Consider the following 20,423-nt stretch of genomic DNA (forward strand, 5'->3'; position numbering starts at 1 on the left):
TTTAAGGCTATAAAATGATGGTATTGTATGTTTAATGCTTTTGCTATGGCTTTAAAAAAACCTTTAGTACCATTTGCAAAAGTTTCAACAACCAGCGTGTGAATATGCAATTTGTATATACAATTAATGTTCTTGTGTATATAATGTATATATTGTAAAAAGGGTTAAACATATGTTATTAGGTGATTAGATGTTGATTCATCATTCAATAACAAATATATATTATATTTATTTCAGCAACATGAGAAAATGAAGAGAGAGAAGGAGCTACGCAAAATGAAGGAGGAAGATGAGCGTCGTGAAGAAGAAATGCGGGAAATGCAAGAAACGGAACGAAGAGAATATGAAGAACGGGAAAGAGAAATGAATGCTCAGGCAGAACGCGAGGCTGAGGATCGCAGAATGAGAGAAGAAAGAGACAGAATGAAACGTGATGCAGAGGAACGAAAACAGAGGGAGAGGGAGAAAGCAGAACGTGAAGATAGAGAAAGGATGAAGAAGGAAAAACGAGAAAGAGAGGAAAGAGAGCGACGTGAACGTGAGAGGCAAGAGCAAGAAAGACGGGCAGCAGAGGAACGTAAACGAATGGAGGAGGAACGAAAACGATTTGAAGATGATGTTTCTATACAGGCAGAGAGAAAGAAAAAGGATGAAATATTACAGAAATTACGTGAAATTGATGAAGGTGGTCAAGGTCAGAAGAAAGATAAAAAGAAAGATCCTTTCAGTAATGACGGCTTCTTTGTTACCGAGCATAAGGAAGATAGTCAGGACTCAATGGCAAGTAGTAAAAAGAGTTACACTTTCTCAAAACCTATAGAAAACTTGCATAAAGGTAAACCGGCAAGAAAGGATGATAATGCTAATGTACTTTTTGGTGTAAATAAAAGTCAAAGTACGAATGTGGGTCGTCGAAGGGACACTGATAGTATTGAAACTGGTGGATATAACCCAACGTTTGCCCAAAGACGTCCTGTTGCAAACTCTACTTCTACATCAAAAACATTTTCTTTATTTGATGATGACGACTCGAAGACTACAAGCACAGTTCCAGCGAAACCAGCGCAAAAATCTAAATTAATGGCAGAATTATTTGGTTCTAAAGACAATGATGGTCCTAAACATAATGACATATTTTCAAGTTCAAAACCTCCAGCAAAGAAAAGTAATCAGTCACATAGTACATTACCATGGGAGGACGATGGAATTTCAAATCGCAAACAGTCTGGTTCATTGTTTAAAACAAATCGTGAGAACTCAGCTACATTATTTGGAGGCGGAAGTGCATTTGTGAATGACGAGGATTTACGTAAGTCTCAAGTTCATTCAAATGCCTCATTACCACGGAGACCAAAGCAACCGACTACCACTTTTCATACACGACCAACAGTAAATGCTATTGACAATTTTGATGATGATATTGAGGAGGTGATTTTGTAACAGTCTTTCTGATTGGTTGAAAAGTGTTGAGATGTCAAATTTTTGTGAAATTCAATAAATGTTAGTGATTTTTACAAACTGTCTGTGATATGTTTAAACAGTTATATGTCATATTATGTGTATACTCGAATCATGATCATAAGATATAGTTAATGTTACATACTGTATATTTATTGACATAAATTATTCATATAGTTTTAAGTGCTTTATACTTTTAGTTCAACTTAAACGCAATCTTAAATAGAAACTTTATTTATCCTTCTTGTAGTAAGGCAATATAAAGTGACCTTTTTCTTACAAGTAAATTTTAGCTTCAGATTATTATTTTATAAACAAAATATTACAGAGGTTTATCTCTACAATTACTCCGTCCAAATTTTCATGGTTAGCTATTTATTTATATTACTGGTATATTATAATTATTTAATTCCAAATGTCACAAATCATTGAGAACTGTTTAGAAAACAAACAAGAATTTGTGTAAGCTTTTTTATAAATATTTTGTTGCCTTTATTTTGTTTTGGTTGTTAAATTTAGTCCAGTGCCATGTAAGAATCTAGTAAAGCACATTTTACATTTCATTGTTGTTTTACAGGTGACCTATTGTAACAATAACTCTTGATTTATAAAGTTATATTTATAGTATGTATTTGAAAAGATTTTAAAAGCATTTTTAATCATAACACTTTTTTCTTAACAGATTTTTAGCTCGACTATACGAAGTATATGGAGAGCTATCCTACTCGCCCCGGCGTCGGCGTCGGCGTCGGCGTCCGCGTCCGCGTCCAGATTTTAGATTAAAGTTTTGGTGCAGTAAAATATTTTTCACTATAACTTTGTCATTTCTTAAGGTATCAACTTCAAACTTCAAATATATGTTCCTTATCATCAACCACATCTTATGTGACAAGGTTCATAACTCTAGCACCAATATTTTCAGATTTATCTCCCCTTGAACTTAGAATTTTCCTTAAAAAATACTATTTTTTACTGATACTTCTTTATTTCTTAAGGGATCAACCTCATACTTCAAATATATGTACCTTATCATCATTCCCATCTTATGTGACAAGGTTCATAACTCCAGCACCAATATTTTCAGATTTATCTCCCCTTGAACTTAGAATTTTCCTCAAAAAATATTATTTCTTACGGTTTCTTCTTTATTTCTTAAGGGATCAACTTCATACTTCAAATATATTTACGTTATCATCATCCCCATCTTATATGACAAGGTTCATAACTCTAGCACCAATATTTACAGATTTATCTCCCTTTGAACTTAGAATTTTCCATACAAAATATTATTTTTACTGTAACTTATTTATTTCTAAAGGGATCAACTTCATACTTCAAATATATTTACGTTATCATCATCCACATCTTATGTGACAAGGTTCATAACTCTAGCACCAATATTGCAAGAATTATCTCCCCATAAACTTAGATTTATTTACTAGAAAAATGTTATTTTTTATTTTAACCTATTTATTTTAAAAGGTATCTACCTCAAACTACAAACACTTATTCCTTATCATCAATTACATTTTATGTGACAATGTTCATAACTCTTGAAGCAATATTTACAGATTTATCTCTCTTTGAACTTAGGATTTTCTTTAAGAAATATAATAACTTCTTTATTTTTTAAGGTATCTACTTCAAACTTCAAATATATATTTCTTATCATTACACAAATGTTGTGTGGCAAGGTCCATAACTCTAGCATGACTATTTCTAGAATTATTCCCCTTGATCTTGGAATTTATGTTAACAAATGTTATTTTTTTACTATAACTTAATACATAATTATACATAATTGATTTTTCTTTCATAGTTTTGTCCTCCTTACTGCGTCCAGTATTTTATTAGTCGAGCTTTGCTGTCTCCTGTGACAGCTCTTGTTTATCTACTGAGTTAAAGCAGTAGATCTCCTTTAATCTCAGCCTTGTGATTGGTTTATTTTAGAGATTATATTTGAAATCAGCCAATGGTAAAGCTCCATTTTTGAGACTGGTCCCCTTTTTGTATATTGAAGGAATTTACCAGGAGTCAGTGCAGTGGTATTCAGTGGGTTGTCTGTAAAACATGATGATGTTGCACTTTTTATGTTTTTATTGAATTTTACTTTAAAGAGATCTACGAGATATTTGTATACAAGCTGACATGCCAAAGTTTTAATTTTCATTTGCCAATTTGTTTTATCTTTAACACATTTTTTTTATTAATTTACCTGCATGTGAATGCAATGTGATCTTTTTGTTAATTTAATTTCAGTTGTTAAAATCTTATTACATGTTATATATTATGAAAAAATATCTTTAATTCTATTTTGACATCAGCTAGTATTAAACAAGTGGCTTTAGTTATAGCAAAGTATAGAGAATATGTGTTTGTTTTGATTGAATATGAAATATATCTCGCTACATTGTGATACATTCATAATATTTCCACAGAATATGAACAAAATCACATTTATGTTTCAAATGTTACATCTTTTAGAAAAATGAACAAGCTTTCAGGACTGAAAAAATACTAGCGAAAATAATTAAGTTTTACTAAGATACAGTAAAAGTCTAGATATACATGTTTATCTCACTGATAGAAGACTGTATACTTTATATCATTATTCATTTATTTATTTAGTTATTTATAAATAAATATAGATCTTTACATCAATAGAAATGATCAAACAATCATGTAACTATTTATAATAAATGTTTCTTGATTGAACAAATTCTAATATAGGTCATTTATGGCATAATATAATGTTAAGATTTACATTTGTACTTTTTTGTAATAGATAGAGGGTTTTTATTAAACCCTGTATCAGTAAATGTATATGATGTATAAAAAAATGACTATCATGGTTTTTAGAATAATCTGGAAAACTTCAGTAAGGATAATTGTTATTTTGTTGGTTTTTTTTGTTTCTCAGTAAAAATATGTTGAAATAGTCGATATTTCGAATTACAATTTGATAAACATACACATCTTTCATATATTTTCCACTTCACACACTGCTGTAATAATGTTTAACTTACAGTACTACAAAAATGAATTCTAAATTTATCTACTTTTTCTCTTTATGGGTAATTATAATACTGCATGTTTCAGTTTGTAGCATCAATTTTCATCGGATAATAATGATAATCAGCTACCAGCTGATGCAAATTTATGTACAATTTTCTATTGTAATGATAGAAACAAATTATGCAGTATTATAAATTGGTTTGAAAGATCTTTAATAGGCTATTTGGCCAAATATAAATGACTGTTTGCAATATAACCCCCTCTTAGCTACTCTCGTTATTTAAGTTTGCAACAGCACTGTTATATTGATCCTTATTACCAGTAAAGTGAAGTGCCTTTTACCAAATTATTCAAAGAGAGATCATTATATAAGACTAAGACAACAAAATTAGCTCTGCCATTAACATTAATAGAAAGAGATATAATGACAGGGATATTGTAAATGGTACAATGCCTCAATTAATACACTGTATTATTTTGATTCTATATCTCAGGGTTTTTTTTATTTCGATTTCAGATGAGATATACTATCAATTTCTTTGTACCATTAGCACTTATATACATTGTATACAATCACTCTAATAGAAAGTCTGGATGTAAGGTTTCTGACTCAACATGTAACAATATGTTTAAATTGTTGATTTAACACCCTTGAGTGATTCTTATCATGCAAGTTTAAAATTGGGATCTAAGAATTCCTTTTAGATGTTTCTTTAGGTAAATTCACTAAATTTTTCTCCTGCCACACTAACCCTTAATCTGCTAAATTTTGTTTTACATTTGAGTTTTGAACAGTCCATTTGAAGCTCAAAGGATTTCAGTATAGAAGAGCTGAAAATGCAAAAATTTAGCCACCAACAATATAGGGCCTGGTCAGACTTGACAAAAGTATGCAGCCTGGCCTGGATCTGTACTGGTGGTAAAGGCTAATTACTTTCAGTTATAGCAGGTTAAGGGCTTAAGGGGAATTTTTTTCAAGAAATGAATTGTTGATCAACCTGATGTTATTATATGACAGTTTATGATACAGACCATTTAAATTATATGTATGGTCATTCTTAAATTATTCGTGTTGTTTGAATGTAAAGCAGTATAGTTATATGTTATTTATTCACAAAATTGATTTTCCTGTAAGAGAAGAAAAATGCATTTATTTCATAAAGCGTCATAAATATTCAAGTCCATAATTCCTGTAATATTTGCTTGTCTCATACAAGTTTTGTAATCTTAATTCATGCAAAGATTTAAGCCAGTCAGCTTGTTTCATGTTACCTTTCCTCAGAAGAGTACTTTATATACCTGTTTAATTTGCTTCATCTTGGAAGAATGTCAATAACTTTGTATCTTCTTAGAGGTAAATTAACTATAAATTGATGTGTTTTATTTGCTGTTTATTGGAATTAGAATAAATTGAACAATACTTAATTGATATTAAGTGTAGAAAGGTCAGTTACCAATTAAATCTCTCAGAATAGTCCTGTTTTTGTATTTTGTTCAAATTTGCATATTATATTATACAATTAATGAAAGCTTTACAATATTACCTTGTATCAGTAGGCATTTAAAAAAAATTAAATTGTAAGGAAAGTAAAAAATTTTGTAAGATTTGATGAATTTTCACATCACACATTGTTTTTTTTTGTTTTTCTAGATCTCATCCACTAGAAATAGATAGACATAATGTATAAATAAAATACAATTAATTTATATACATATACTGTGTTGTTGTTTTTAGCTTGACTATAGGAAGTATATAGAGAGCTGTCCTATTCGCCCCGGCATCGGGCATAATCCGCGTCCAGATTTTAGATTAAAGTTTTGGTGCAGTAAAATATTTTTCACTATAACTTTGTCATTTCTTAAGGTATCAACTTCAAACTTCAAATATATGTTCTTATCATCAACAACATCTTATGTGACAAGGTTCATAACTCTAGCCCCAATATTTTCAGATTTATCTCCCCTTGAACTTAGAATTTTCCTTAAAAAATACTATTTATTGCGATTACTTCTTTATTTCTGAAGGGATAAACTTCATACTTCAAATATATGTTCCTTATCATCAAGACATCAACCACATCTTATGTGACAAAGTTCATAACTCTAGCACCAACATTTTTAGATTTATCTCCCCTTGAACTTAGAATTTTTCTTAAAAAATATTATTTTTTACTGTTACTTATTCATTTCTTAAGGGATCAACTTCATACTTCAAATATATGTACCTTATCATTAACCACATGTTATGTGACAAGGTTCATAACTCTAGCATCAATATTGCAAGAATTATCTTTCAATAAACTTAGATTTTTCTTAATGGAAAAATGTTATTTTTTACTATAACTTCTTTTGTTTTAAAGGTATGTACCTCAAACTTCAAATACTTAATCCTTATCATCAATTACATTTTATGTGACAAGGTTCATAACTCTTGAAGCAATATTTACAGATTTATCTCTATTTGAACTTAGAATTTTCTTAAGAAATATTATAACTTCTTTACTTTTTAAAGTATCTACTTCAAACATATATTTCTTATCATTACACACATGTTGTGTTAAGGTTCATAACTCTAGCGTGACTATTTCCAGAATTATTCCCCTTGATTTTGGAATTTATGTTAACAATGTTATTTTTTTACTATAACTTAATACATAATAAATTATACATAATTGATTTTTCTTTCATAGTTTTGTCTTCCTTACTGTGTACAGTATTTTATGAGTCGAGCTTTGCTGTCTCCTGTGCTTGTATGGTCCCCGGCTGCATATCTGTCCTTACCACTGTTGATTCTAGTCCTGTCATATGCATTTATGTAGCTTACATTACTGATGGATCAAATGAATAATGATTACCTAAAATAATACTCAGAATTGGTGTCTCCGTTCAGTATAAAGTACCAACAACATTTTGAGATGATGTCATTGCAACAAATTCACTAATGTGAGAAGGCATGGTAGCAAGCCTACAATATTTATAGGCTTTGAATACTAATTTTCATTTAAATTTAAGTTTGACAATTTGAACAATATCGGTGCTTCTCTAATCAACCTTGCAATGGTGAAACATATGGTTATTAAGATTTTCAGATGCAAATTTATATCTCATTGACAAAATTTAGAATTTGTGTATTTGGAACATTTAGTCATCATTTATTGATGGATAGTAACACAAAATGAAAACTGTCAGGACTACAAGTGTAACACATGTAATTTAGGTTAATATTGGCAAGGTCAAGGTCACTAGAGATGATAAAATATCCAGGTATTGTCCAGATATTGTCCAGAGCATATCTCGTATATGCATATCTATAATGCCTACATCTCTGTCAAAAGCTTTTGTGACGGGCGTATTTTACGACAATGTTGCCCTTGTTATTTAGCAATACAAATTAAGAGTATACTGCAAGTGTGCTATTTGATGGGTTGTTGGGCTAGAGTTGTTAAGCCCAGAGGGCGAGATTAATTACCTCTATAAATGAGGCCCTACAATTTATTAGTATAGGCCACCTTCCTGTTATTTTCATGTTATCATACACATCTGCCAAATGTGCTATAGATATCCATCTAAAATACTACACTTATGAAATGTTGCTTTTCATTACAAAATCATGATGTGCATATAAACTTTATACATGGCTGCTGTCAATTTACGAATTAATTCCATTTTTTTCTTAACTAAAGGAAGTAGACTGTATTGTAAATTTGTTATAAAGATTCTTAAGAGGTTATATTGCCATATATTAACAATTGTTTGCAATATAACCCTCGCCTATGAACTACTTATATATGGCCATATAACCTGTCAAATATCTTTACAACTAATAATATACATTTCAAACAAGATAATTATGTTTATAAAACATGTATGCCCCCTATCGGCAGCCAATAAGTCATGCAATCAGGTTATTATGACTGACTTTTGACCTAGTGACCAAAAAATCAATAAGGGTTAATTGCTGGTCATGACTAGTCACTAGGTAATTGTGACCGCAAAGGTTGTGTGCAGCAAAGTTATAAAAATCTTACCAAATAATATATGCATAAATTTTATGAATCATGTAGGCCTCATTAACACAACCAAGTTGTTATATTACATAAGACCTTGAAATGTGTATACCAAAAATTAGTTTAATAAAAAGATATCAACCAAGGCAACTTTGAGTTGTTGAGTTATTGGTCAGAAAAAGTCTTTACATACAAGGTCAATATGACATTGACCCTTAAATCAATAGGGGTTATCTATTGGCCAAGACCAATGCAACTGTGAAATTTGAAGGAAATGGGCCCATGAGTTGGGATATTAATCAGAAAGCGTTGTTATTAATAAGGTCAATGTGATCTTGACCTCTGACCCCTTAACACCAAAACTATTGAGGTCATATTCTGACCAAAAGCAATGCATCTGTAAAGCTTGAAGGTCAAGGATCCATGAGTTGTCCAGTTATTGATAGAAAACCATTTTGAAATACAAGGTAAATGCAACCTTGACCTTTGATCCCCTGACCCCAAAATCCATAGGGGTCATCTACTGGCCAGGACCAATGCACCTACAAAATTTGAGGGTCAACAGCTCATAGCTTGTTAAGTTATTGATCGGAAACTGTTTTTACCTACAAGGTCAATGCAACCTTGATCTATGACCCCTTGACACTATAGGGGTCATATTCTGGTCAAGTCCAATGCACCTACCAAGTATGAGGGTCAATAGCCAATGGGTTGTCAAGTTATTGATCGGAAAGAGTTTTACCTACAAGGTCAATGTGACCTTGACCTTTGACACCAAAATAAATAAGGGTCATCTGCTGGTCATGAACAATCATCAGACCAAGTTTGAAGTTCCTAGGCCTAAGTATTCTTTAGTTATTGATCGGAAATTGTTTTTACCTACAAGGTCAATGTGACCTTGACCTTTGACCCATTGTCCCCAAAATCAATAGCGGTCATCTGCTGGTCATGAACAATCATCATTCCACGTTTGAAGATCCTAGGCCTAAGCATTCTTTAGTTATTGATTGGAAACCGTTTTTACCTACAAGGTCAACGTGACCTTGACATGTAACCCATTGACCCCAAAGTCAATAGGGGTCATCTGCTGGTCATGAACAATCATCAAACCAAGTTTGAAGTTCCTAGGCCTAAGTGTTCTTTAATTATTGATCGGAAACCGTTTTTACCTACAATGTCAATGTGACCTTGACCTTTGACCCCAAAATCAATATGAGTCATCTGCTGGTCATGAACAATCATTATACCAAGTTTGAAGTTCCTAGGCCTAAGCATTCTTTAGTTATCACTCAGAAACCATTTTGTCTAGGGACTGACGGACAGACAAATGCAAAGCAATATACCCCCACTTCTTTGAAGGGGGGCATAATAAGCATATCATTTGATACACATACATGACCTACTGACTTGACCAATACAAAGCATCAAATACATGTAACTGACGAGGGAATATGCAGTAATGTTGCTCTTGTGCATTCTTCTGTTGAAACTGACTGTATTTCCGTCAGAATAATTTGTTCTTTGAAGGAACTTGACTTTCTTGAAATCATTTTAATAAACCTTCTGTTAATTGGAATTTCTTGATGAATTGTAACCGGCTCACTTGCTTTGGACAACTTTTATCTCCCAATAAAAGATCATTCTGCAATTCATCATTCTGTTCTTATTTTCCTGTTGCTTTTTTGTTTTTGTTTTTAATTGAAACAAAATTATTATCTCTGTCCATGACATGATAGTTTAATCAAAGCATTGCAAGTGAATGATCTCCGTGTTTATAGACAATTATCTGGGTTATACACATAGCATGCAAAAATGAAGAATTGCTTGATGAAGATGCATTCCCCTAAATACCTGGTACACGTATATTGAGTTTAAGCTCTTCTAGAACCACAAAGTTAAATTTAAAATTAAAGCATAAGTAAGTACAACTTGCAATTTAAATGAAGTTACAACTTTTCCCATTGCTGAAACATTTGAGTTTTAGATAGTAGGATTCAATAAAAAGCAACCATATTTCACAAATCAATTTTATTTTCTCTTTCAGTGCAGATTGTGTAGATATAGTCAACAAGGGAATTAATATTTTTTGTAAATACTTAAAATACCAATAAAAGCTTGATTCAACTAAAAACATTAACAAATAAGAGATTTTAGTTATCATTTGTCCAAAACTCAAAAATGGCATTCAAATTACTAGAACAATCTATAAAAAATACAGTCAACTTTACAACAAGGAATTGCTCTGTCAAAAAAATAAGTGACTCAGCATAAGATAGCTGGTCAGACTTTAAAGATGTACAAACTTGTGTAGCTCTATATTGGTGGCAAAGGCAAGTGAACTGTGAATTTTTAAAAAAGTTCAGAAAATATAAATCAAAACAATGTCAATATGTCTGTGAGGTGACATTTTCCATAAAAATCTTAAAATCTGAATAACAAAATCTTGTACTTCTTTAAACATCTAACATAAATAAAGCTGATGAAATAAGTTATAAACAGGAAAAACAGTCGGAAATGAAGAAAAATCCAAAAGAAAAAGTAGATTTGAAAAATTTCTACTCTAAAATGATGAAGCAAGGAACATGCTTAAAATTGTGCACCTATGCCCTGGTTAAATTTACAGTAACATCAGTTATTAGTTGAAGCTGTTATTAAAGTCTTGAAAATCAAATCTTTTAACACTGACTTAGACAATATCAATTATTACATTTCCCATACTATAGTCATTTCTAAATATATCTGTGACAAATCAAATTTCATATTATAAAGCTTGATAACTATGCTATTTTTTGTCAATAACCTATTAATGCCAATAGAAACTTACATTGTAGCTGAAAGCAACAGAATCTATCCATGCAATCAGTGCAGGCTAAAATCAGCTGCAAGTCAGATCATGGTTTTCATTGATCATTATTTTATCAGTTAATATTTTGAACTTTTTTTACAAAAATGAAGAATGGTTTTATCCAGATTGAAATATGGACAAGTACTATTAAGATATTTAGAGGGACAAGAGTTAAGTTTAAATTCTTTGAAATCTTACACATACACATTTATAACTAGATTTATACAACAATGGTAAAAAGATTGTTTCTAAACATTAAACATAAATAACTATCAAAATGATGAAAAGTTGATGATAATAAAAAACAAATTCTTGAATAAATATGCTTAACTACATTCAAGCAAAGCTCAAGGATTAAAGAAGTCCAAGAATTTGAGCCCAAAGACCAGTGACTAGTCTTAGACTGGTATATCCTTCTATTATAGATACAAAAAGACTCCAGTCAAGACAGCAACATGACTATTGTCTACAGTATGTAGTACAGTAAGGGCAAAACAATATATTGTAATTATTTTAACAATACAGTATGGTTCATGGTTTGATCAGTGGCATGCTCCATATCGTACTGTATGGCACAGCAGTTTTTCTAACCAATGATCAAAAGGGGTGCTTGTATATAATTGCACATTCAAGTTATCTTAGAATCAGGTTAAACTATGGATCAATTTGAGTCAAACATACTTTACAGAGTGAATGATCTCGTTTAAGTGTATATTTATTTGCAATTACTTTGTATGGTAACTGCAAATTAACTACATGTATGTTGTTATAAGATTGAAATGGTTTATTCTGTGTGGGTTGTTTTTCACAGTGATACATAAAGTGTCATGAGCCTAGTATTATAGAACATGTTATCAAATCATCAGTGAATGGTTTAGATACACCCATCCTGTACAGATATTAGACTGGGCTCTGAACTCAATTTCATGACCTTTAACCCTTATTTATTAACATTATACAGCAATAGATATATACTAACTACATATAGATGGAAAGACAGCACCTGCTGCCAAGATGGAAAACAACATATACATTCAACTTATATATACTGTATATACATGTATATATCGGACAAACACACCCCTGTTTATTTTTTTCGATCTACTTTCTCTATTTGTTATTTTCTTTGCGGTTGTTGCATTACCCTTATTTCAGAATTGTATTTGCCTTTATAGCAACATGTATTAAAGCCTGGAAGTCACAAGTTAACACAAGGTAAGCAGAAAGCTTTAAATGTCACCAGCAGTTGAGTTTCTGATAAATTATATCTGAATGGCTGTTCTGCTGATGAAAAAGTGACATAATATTTGTTCATATGTGAAAAAACAAACAAAATCACACAAAATAAAAAGTCAAGTAAATACTTGAGAGAGATTCTTTTAGATATAATTTGAATAGATACAAGACAAACATAATAACACATAATAACACTAAGAAGAAACATAAATCTTAACATAACTTTAGCTTTACTTATTAATAAGAATATTTATGATACCCTTCCTGAAAATGATACAGTATCAAAATTCAGACTGATGAAAATAAACTATCATTTTATGACATTATTTTCCTTTATTAGGATATACTAATCTATAGGACACCAAGTACATAATAAATAACATTGTACCATCCATGATGCATTATTTGTGGCTTATTCTGGTACCTAGATAGAACATTATCATTATATATAGTTATGATTTTTTCCATGTGTGAAGTCATTTAGAAATACAATACTTTTTAAATCTTGTTCAATAAATGTTGAATACTAAAATCAAGAGATGAAACTTACTAAATAATATCAGACTTGGTCACAGGTCAGTTTAGCATAACCCCTAACACCCCCCCCCCCGGCTCCAAATTGGCCAAAAAAATCCCTAAAATTTATGCCACCCCCACTTGCCTGATTTTATAATGCTGTCAAACACAATGTACCGAAAATTTCTTTTTTTTACAAACAATCACAAAAACACAAAGAACATATAATATTATGTAACTAACAAAAAATGCACCAAAAATCCTGTGATACGTCAACAGCCTATTTAATAACAATAATCTAACAGCAACAATGGTTTAAAAATCCTCTCTAATACAAACTATATATGATATGTTAACAATAAGCAAACAAATAATCTATCACAACAAGCGGTATTATATTTACATGTTGTCACATACAAGTATATTTGTAACCTACAGTATATATCTAGATGCTATATCCAGGTTTAACTATGACCAATATCTAAGTATCTAAAAGTTTATCATTATTTCTCACAATAGTTATTTACAGATTCTACTACTGTTGCATAAAGTTTGGTAAAGTATTGTGTCTAAATAGTTCTGATTTTAACACAATTTGATAAGGTTTATACATATATATTTTGTCAAAGTAGTGCCAGTTAACAATGACATTTATTGTTAATGACTTCAATCTGTTTATTAAGGAGTATGGTATCATGTTACCATTCCCTAGTGTATAAACTTCTGTATGACATAACTGTTTAAATCTTTTATCATTTGAGCTGTGTCATGACAAAACCAATATAATGGTTTTGCGACCAGCATGGATCCAGACCAGCTTGCGCATCCGCTCAGTCTGATCAGGATCCATGCTGTTTGCTATCCGTTTCTCTACTTGTAATAGGGTTTGTAAGCGAACAGCATGGATCCTGATCAGACTGAGCGGATGCGCAGGCTGGTCTGGATCCATGCTGGTCGCAAATCCATTATGTTGGTTTTGTCGTGACACGGCTCATTTACTGATATTAAGAAGTTCACATATTCGTCAGGTAAAGCTTACTGAAGCAAAGGTATATCTGGTCCAAAAAATACAACAAACATACGTAACTACAAAAGCTTCTTATTGGTGAATGAGACATTTTCTTCTATGTGATGACATATAAATATTTCATGTGACAAACCACAAACAATATTCATATAAATCTTTTTAAATTAGGGTTTTGAAAAAGTTGCATATACATGTAAAACAAGGTGTACCTAAACCTCAAGCTTTTCCTTTTTCCAATAAGCCAATTAAATTACAGCTCAGGCCTTTACTTTTTCCAACAAGCCAATTAAATTACAGCTCAGGCCTTTCCTCTTTCCAATAAGATAATAAAATAAAGTTACTTGAACATCTTTTTTTTCATTTATCAAAAAACAGAATTCTGATTCCTAATAATAAAGAAGCTTAATAAAGTATAAAAGCAAAGTAATGAAATTGGCTCGGCAATTGCATGCAATTTGGTTGTGTGAACAGTTTTAGCAGACATATTATCAAATCAGCACAATTGAGACTGGGAGTGAACTAAGCTATCTTGGTATTTCAATGACAATGAAAACTACAAGTGAGTCTTAACATTAAATTTAGTTATGTGTCTAGTGAAATAATAATAGCCAACAATCTACATTTAAGCAAGCAGTTGGACAGAAAGTGAAAATACAAAGACACCTGTATCCAAAATGTTGTCAAAACCAAGTTTCATGGTTATATGACAAACTTACTGATCCTTAACAGTCATCTCTGAACCTTAAAGAATACTTACACCAGACAAAAAACAGATCGTTTAAATGACATTATTTTAGTCCTACAAAGTTTTTAATATTCTTTTCTTAAAGTTAAGTATTTGGCTAGGATGTATCCAGTATTTTATCAATATTCAATATTTCTCTTTTAATTTTTACCTCTATCTCCATGGACAGGGTAATTATTTTTATTTTTCCCAGTTGACACTTGTTTTTTTTCTATCTAATTGCCTAAATAGTTACTATTTGTCTTTATGAATAATAAAATTTGCTTAATTTTATCATAGGCCTACTGTAATATATTTTAAGTACACATACAATAATTACGCCTGTATGATTTTCTTTAAACACCATTTATGAGTCAATTGATATGGAACTTGATATTCTCCCATTGTGTATATTTCAGCTTCAACATCTCCTGCTGACGGTAAATCTCCCTTGTGTACTGTCAAATGTTCTCTTTCTACATCAAGCCTGCAGTTCTGGCTGGTACACTATACCACCTGGTCCAGCAAGAGCTGTTTTACCCATAAGGTCAAGGTCAATTTGTCTAGCTGCCTGACGACCTTCAGATATTGCCCACACTACCAAAGATTGGCCCCGTCTACAATCTGAAGATAAAAACTTCTGTGTTTAAAATCTACAAATTTTAGAATTTTTTTATTTATTTAGTCCATACATAATAAAAGACCTCTAATACAGCCTACGCTCAAAGCAAAGAAATGGTAATTACATAAGTTATATTGGCATACAGTCGTTAATGGTAAAGAACTTAATACTTTACGACGTAGTTTCAACAATAAAATTATAACTTTAAACGGGTGACAAAAGTTGGCATTACTTGTACTTGTATTAATTTAAATCATTTTACATTAAACTTCACTTAAAATGCCATTACTTCACTAGAGAAATTAGTGAAATTAAAAATCCTGTTTGGTTAGCAAACATGATGCCTTCAGAAGCAAGATAAAACAATGATACCTCCAGCTGCATAAACATGAGGTACACTGGTGGAGTATTTATTTTCTGGTGTCTGTATATTTCCTCGTGGGTCCATCTTTAATGTCATTTCTTCAATCACTTTCTTCTCTGGTCCGAGGAAGCCCATGGCAAGCAACACTAAATCTGCCTTGTATATCTTCTCAGAGCCTGTAATAGATCATATGGTGTGATTTATATACATTTAAAAACATAACATTACGTTGCTGTTTGGTTATACTGAACTAGTAAATTTTTTTAATGTAATTTAATCTTTCAGCCCGACAATCAGTATATAAATAACACGTAAATGGTTTGGGAGTTCCAGTAAAATTATCATCCAAAGGAAAATACTGTTACCTGAGGCATCAGCCCAACATTACATTACAAAAATAGTGAGGGGTAATAATATTCTATTAAATGGTAGAAAATTATGAGATCTTACAATATAGTCAGGAAATTCTCTTACAAAGTAATCAATATTATTACCTGGAACTTCTTTCATATCCCAGCGACCAGTCTCATTCTTTGTCCATTCAACCAGGTATGTCTTGATTCCACTTACATGTCCATTGCCATCATCCAAAAATTCCTGTTCAAATTCAAAAATCAATCGAAAATTATAAAAGTTTCATCCATTAAAGTTGTTTAAACAATAAAATTAGAAATCAAAATTCAAAACAATATCAATCTGTAAGTATCTGTTGATTCTATACACTTCAAACATGTGTAGTAAGAACAAGAGCAAACATAATTTTGGTCTTATTTTATACCTTTATCTTTGGTCATAATAGTGAACAAGAGGGCCATGATGGCCCTGAGGTCGCTCACCTGTATATAGGCCCCCCCTCCACCCCCACCCCCCAATGTTGCAGGGCCAATTTTAACCCAAGGGCTTTTATTTGCACAAACTTGGTAGACACCCATAAGAAGATGTTTCATGCTAAACATCTAAGCTCTAGCTATTTGGGCTTTTTAAAAGAAGATAAAGTTTTTACTATACACATATAGTTAAGAACAATGACACCCCTGGGGCCAGGCCAGTTTTGACCCCAGGGCTTTTATTTGAACAAACTTTGTAGACACTAACTAGAAGATGTTTCATGCTTAATATCTAAACTCTAGCTATTTGGGTTTTTTTCAAAGAAGATTTTAAGTTTTCACATATAAGGAAAATCAATGACCCCCGGGGCGGGGCCAATTTTGACCCCAGGTCTTTTATTTGAACAAACTTTGTAGACACTCACTAAAAGATGTTTCATGCTTAATATCTTAACTCTAGCTATTTGGGTTTTTTCAAAGAAGATTTTTTAAGTTTTTGCTATACACATATAAGGAAAATCAATGACCCCCGGGGCGGTGCCAATTTTGACCCCAGGGCTTTTATTTTAACAAACTTGGTAGACACCTATTAGAACATGTTTGATGCTAAATATCTTAGCCATAGCTCTTTGAGTTCTTTAAAAGAAGATTTTTTAAGTTTTTACTATATGCATATAGGGAAAATCAATGACCCCATGGGGCGGGGCAAATTTTGACCCCAGGGCTTTTATTTGAACAAACTTGGTAGACACCTATTAGAACATGTTTGATGCTCAATATCTTAGCCATAGCTCTTTGAGTTCTTTAAAAGAAGATTTTTTAAGTTTTTACTATATGCATATAGGGAAAATCAATGACCCCATGGGGCGGGGCCAATTTTGACCCCAGGGCTTTTATTTGAACAAACTAGGTAGACACTCACTAGAAGATGTTTCATGCCATATATCTAAGCTCTAGCTCTTATGGTTTTTTAAAAGAAGATATTTAAAGTTTTTTCTTTCAGTTGCCATGGCAACCAGAGTTCTGCATGGAATTAAATTCTTTGAACAATTTTTAAAGGTGACCACCAAAGGAACATTCCTGTGAAGTTTGGATGAAATTGGCTCAGTGGTTTATGAGGAGATGTCATTTAAAGTAAAAGTTTACGGACGGACGGACGACGGACGGACAGACTAAAAGCGATCACAAAAGCTCACCCTGTCACTTTGTGACAGGTGAGCTAAAAATGACCATTTGTGCTCTTATCTTGCAAATGCATGTTTGAATCTTGGTAGCATAAAATGCGTGTTTTGTCTGGAATATACATTCTTTATATAAAACTTCACTCAAGTATTTTGTACCAATAGCTTAAGACTACAAGAAGGTTAAACAAGAAGGCACTTTTTAATAAGACTAGTTTTTCACCAGTATAACTGATACCTTTAATTTGTAAAAATGTAAGAAAAGATAAACTTTACCCTGCTAGCTATGTTGAAGATCCTTGGGTCACGTCCATATTTAATTTCAACTTCCTCATGTCCGTAATCCAATTTAAACACTCTAGGGAATGTAGGCCAGGGGTTACCAGGACCTCTTGTCTTTGGTGGTGTTGGTAAAATCTCAAATGATGTAATTGATTTAGCTCCCTGTAGTATAATGATATAAATAGTCAATTTTTGGTAAAATACATCTTTCATTCAATTTAAAGGTAAGTTATAATATTTACTTCATTTTTGGCAAAGATTTTTTCTGGCTCAATTTCAATTACTTCTACAAATAAAAGAAAAGCCTCCGAAAATGTATAATAAAGGAAAACAGGTTAAAACCTTTAACTTCTACATGTATATTAAAGATTCAAACAGCTTTCACAACATATTAGCTTACAAGTGAATAATATAAGAAATTTAGCATGTGATATCACTACATACTGTAATATTTATACAGAATTTTCACATATTTAAGAGAACTGATTTTGCCAAAAGTGACAACTGAAACCAGCTGTCATTAGAAATATGTATACATACATGTCTGAGAGAAGTAGCTATACAGTCACAGCCCGTGTCTCCGCCACCTATGACGATCACGTCCTTGTCCTTAGCAAAGACCTTTAAGTAATCCAGCTCATTACCCTCCTGTTTCTTTTGCCATGTTTCCAGGAATGTCATCGCAAAATGAATACCTTCCAATTGACGCCCTGTAATTAAACAATACTTTTCAGTTTCCTTAGCCTATTTCTTTATTTGTTTGCTAAAAAATACACTGTTATAGTCTCTTACGAATATTTCTATTAATTTTATTAAGATTGATACACTTATATGGACTGGGCTCTTAACAATAATTTCTAACTGTAAATAAAATGTCACAATAATCAATGAAACAAGCGAATTCGTTGAATTTATATCCCCCGCCGAGTACTGGTTATTATTAACACAACAACTGAAGACATAAGGCTTTATTTATATATTAATCATGGCATAAACAGTAATATTCTTTGAACTTGATAAATATTCAGGGCAATAACAGGGCCATAACTTTATGTTAAATAGTAAAATCTGGAAATGCCAATGAGATGTAGGCATACTACATAACTAATCAAGGGCCATAAATCTGAGTTATAAGTATCTGACTGGAACAAGGCGACTATATGCATATCTCCTCTTAGTATCCCATAAAGTTTCATTGAATTCAAGCCAGTAGTAGCAGAGAAGTAGCGAGTAAACAAATATTTTTCTATATGGATACTGCATAACTAATCAAGGGCCATAACTCTGAGTTAAAGTGTCTGACCGGAACAAGCTGACGATATGCGCATCTCCTCTTGGTATTGAAGGTTCCCATAAAGTTTCGTTGAATTCCAGCCAGTAGTTGCAGAGAACTACACCGGAAACGATTTTTACTCCATATGCACATTGCATAACTAATCAAGGGCCATAACTCTGAGTTAAAGTGTCTGACCCAAATAAGCCGACGATATGCGCATCTCCTTTTGGTATTTAAGGTTCCCATAAAGTTTCGTTGAATTCCAGCCAGTAGTTGCAGAGAAGTGGCGCGGAAACGATTTTTACTCCATATGCATACTTCATAACTAATCAAGGGCCATAACTGTGAGTTAAAGTGTCTGACCGGAACAAGCCGACGATATGCGCATCTCCTCTTGGTATTGATTATTCCCATAAAGTTTAGTTGAATTCCAGCCAGTAGTTGCAGAGAACTACTCCGGAAACAATTTTTACTCTATATGCATACTACATAACTAATCAAGGGCCATTACTCTGAGTTAAAGTGTCTGACCGGAACAAGCCGACGATATGCGCATCTCCTCTTAGTATTGAAGGTTCCCATAAAGTTTCGTTGAATTCCAGCCAGTAGTTGCAGAGAAGTAGTGCGGAAACGATTTTTACTCTATATGCATACTACATAACTAATCAAGGGCCATAACTCTGAGTTAAAGTGTCTGACCGGAACAAGCCGACGATATGCGCATCTCCTCTTGATATTGATGATTCCCATAAAGTTTCATTGAATTCCAGCCAGTAGTTGCAGAGAACTACACCGGAAACGATTTTTACTCCATATGCACATTGCATAACTAATCAAGGGCCATAACTCTGAGTTTAAGTGTCTGACCCAAATAAGCCGACGATATGGGCATCTCCTTTTGGTATTTAAGGTTCCCATAAAGTTTCGTTGAATTCCAGCCAGTAGTTGCAGAGAAGTGGCGCGGAAACGATTTTTACTCCATATGCATACTTCATAACTAATCAAGGGCCATAACTGTGAGTTAAAGTGTCTGACCGGAACAA

The 20,423-nt window shown here is 32.2% G+C and overlaps 3 protein-coding genes across 6 annotated transcripts in view; 2 read left to right on the plus strand and 1 right to left on the minus strand.

The window, feature by feature from the left end:
• LOC132756039 (lebercilin-like) overlaps positions 1–6,184 on the plus strand; it is a 31,338-nt gene extending 25,154 nt beyond the window's left edge. For all 4 annotated transcript variants that reach the window (XM_060747003.1, XM_060747004.1, XM_060747006.1 and 1 more), the window contains one exon: positions 238–6,184. In XM_060747003.1, the coding sequence (XP_060602986.1) occupies positions 238–1,440 (1,203 nt within the window). In that variant the 3' untranslated portion in view covers positions 1,441–6,184. The remainder of the gene's footprint in view (positions 1–237) is intronic.
• Positions 1–19,130, plus strand: part of LOC132756042 (malonyl-CoA decarboxylase, mitochondrial-like) — a 123,209-nt gene extending 104,079 nt beyond the window's left edge. Inside the window, exon 11 of the transcript XR_009629278.1 lies at positions 19,002–19,130. The gene's annotated coding sequence lies outside the window, so the exon portion shown is untranslated. The remainder of the gene's footprint in view (positions 1–19,001) is intronic.
• LOC132756035 (uncharacterized) overlaps positions 10,494–20,423 on the minus strand; it is a 69,075-nt gene continuing 59,145 nt past the window's right edge. The window contains exons 41-45 of the mRNA XM_060746999.1: positions 18,645–18,814; positions 18,099–18,266; positions 16,309–16,411; positions 15,823–15,990; positions 10,494–15,452 (exon numbers count right to left, since the gene is read on the minus strand). Coding sequence (XP_060602982.1) covers positions 15,310–15,452; positions 15,823–15,990; positions 16,309–16,411; positions 18,099–18,266; positions 18,645–18,814 — 752 coding nt within the window. The 3' untranslated portion in view covers positions 10,494–15,309. The remainder of the gene's footprint in view (positions 15,453–15,822; positions 15,991–16,308; positions 16,412–18,098; positions 18,267–18,644; positions 18,815–20,423) is intronic.

This window comes from Ruditapes philippinarum, unplaced genomic scaffold (genome assembly GCF_026571515.1).
Source record: "Ruditapes philippinarum isolate M1 unplaced genomic scaffold, ASM2657151v2 ctg509_1_1_1_1, whole genome shotgun sequence".
Lineage (NCBI taxonomy): Eukaryota > Metazoa > Mollusca > Bivalvia > Venerida > Veneridae > Ruditapes > Ruditapes philippinarum.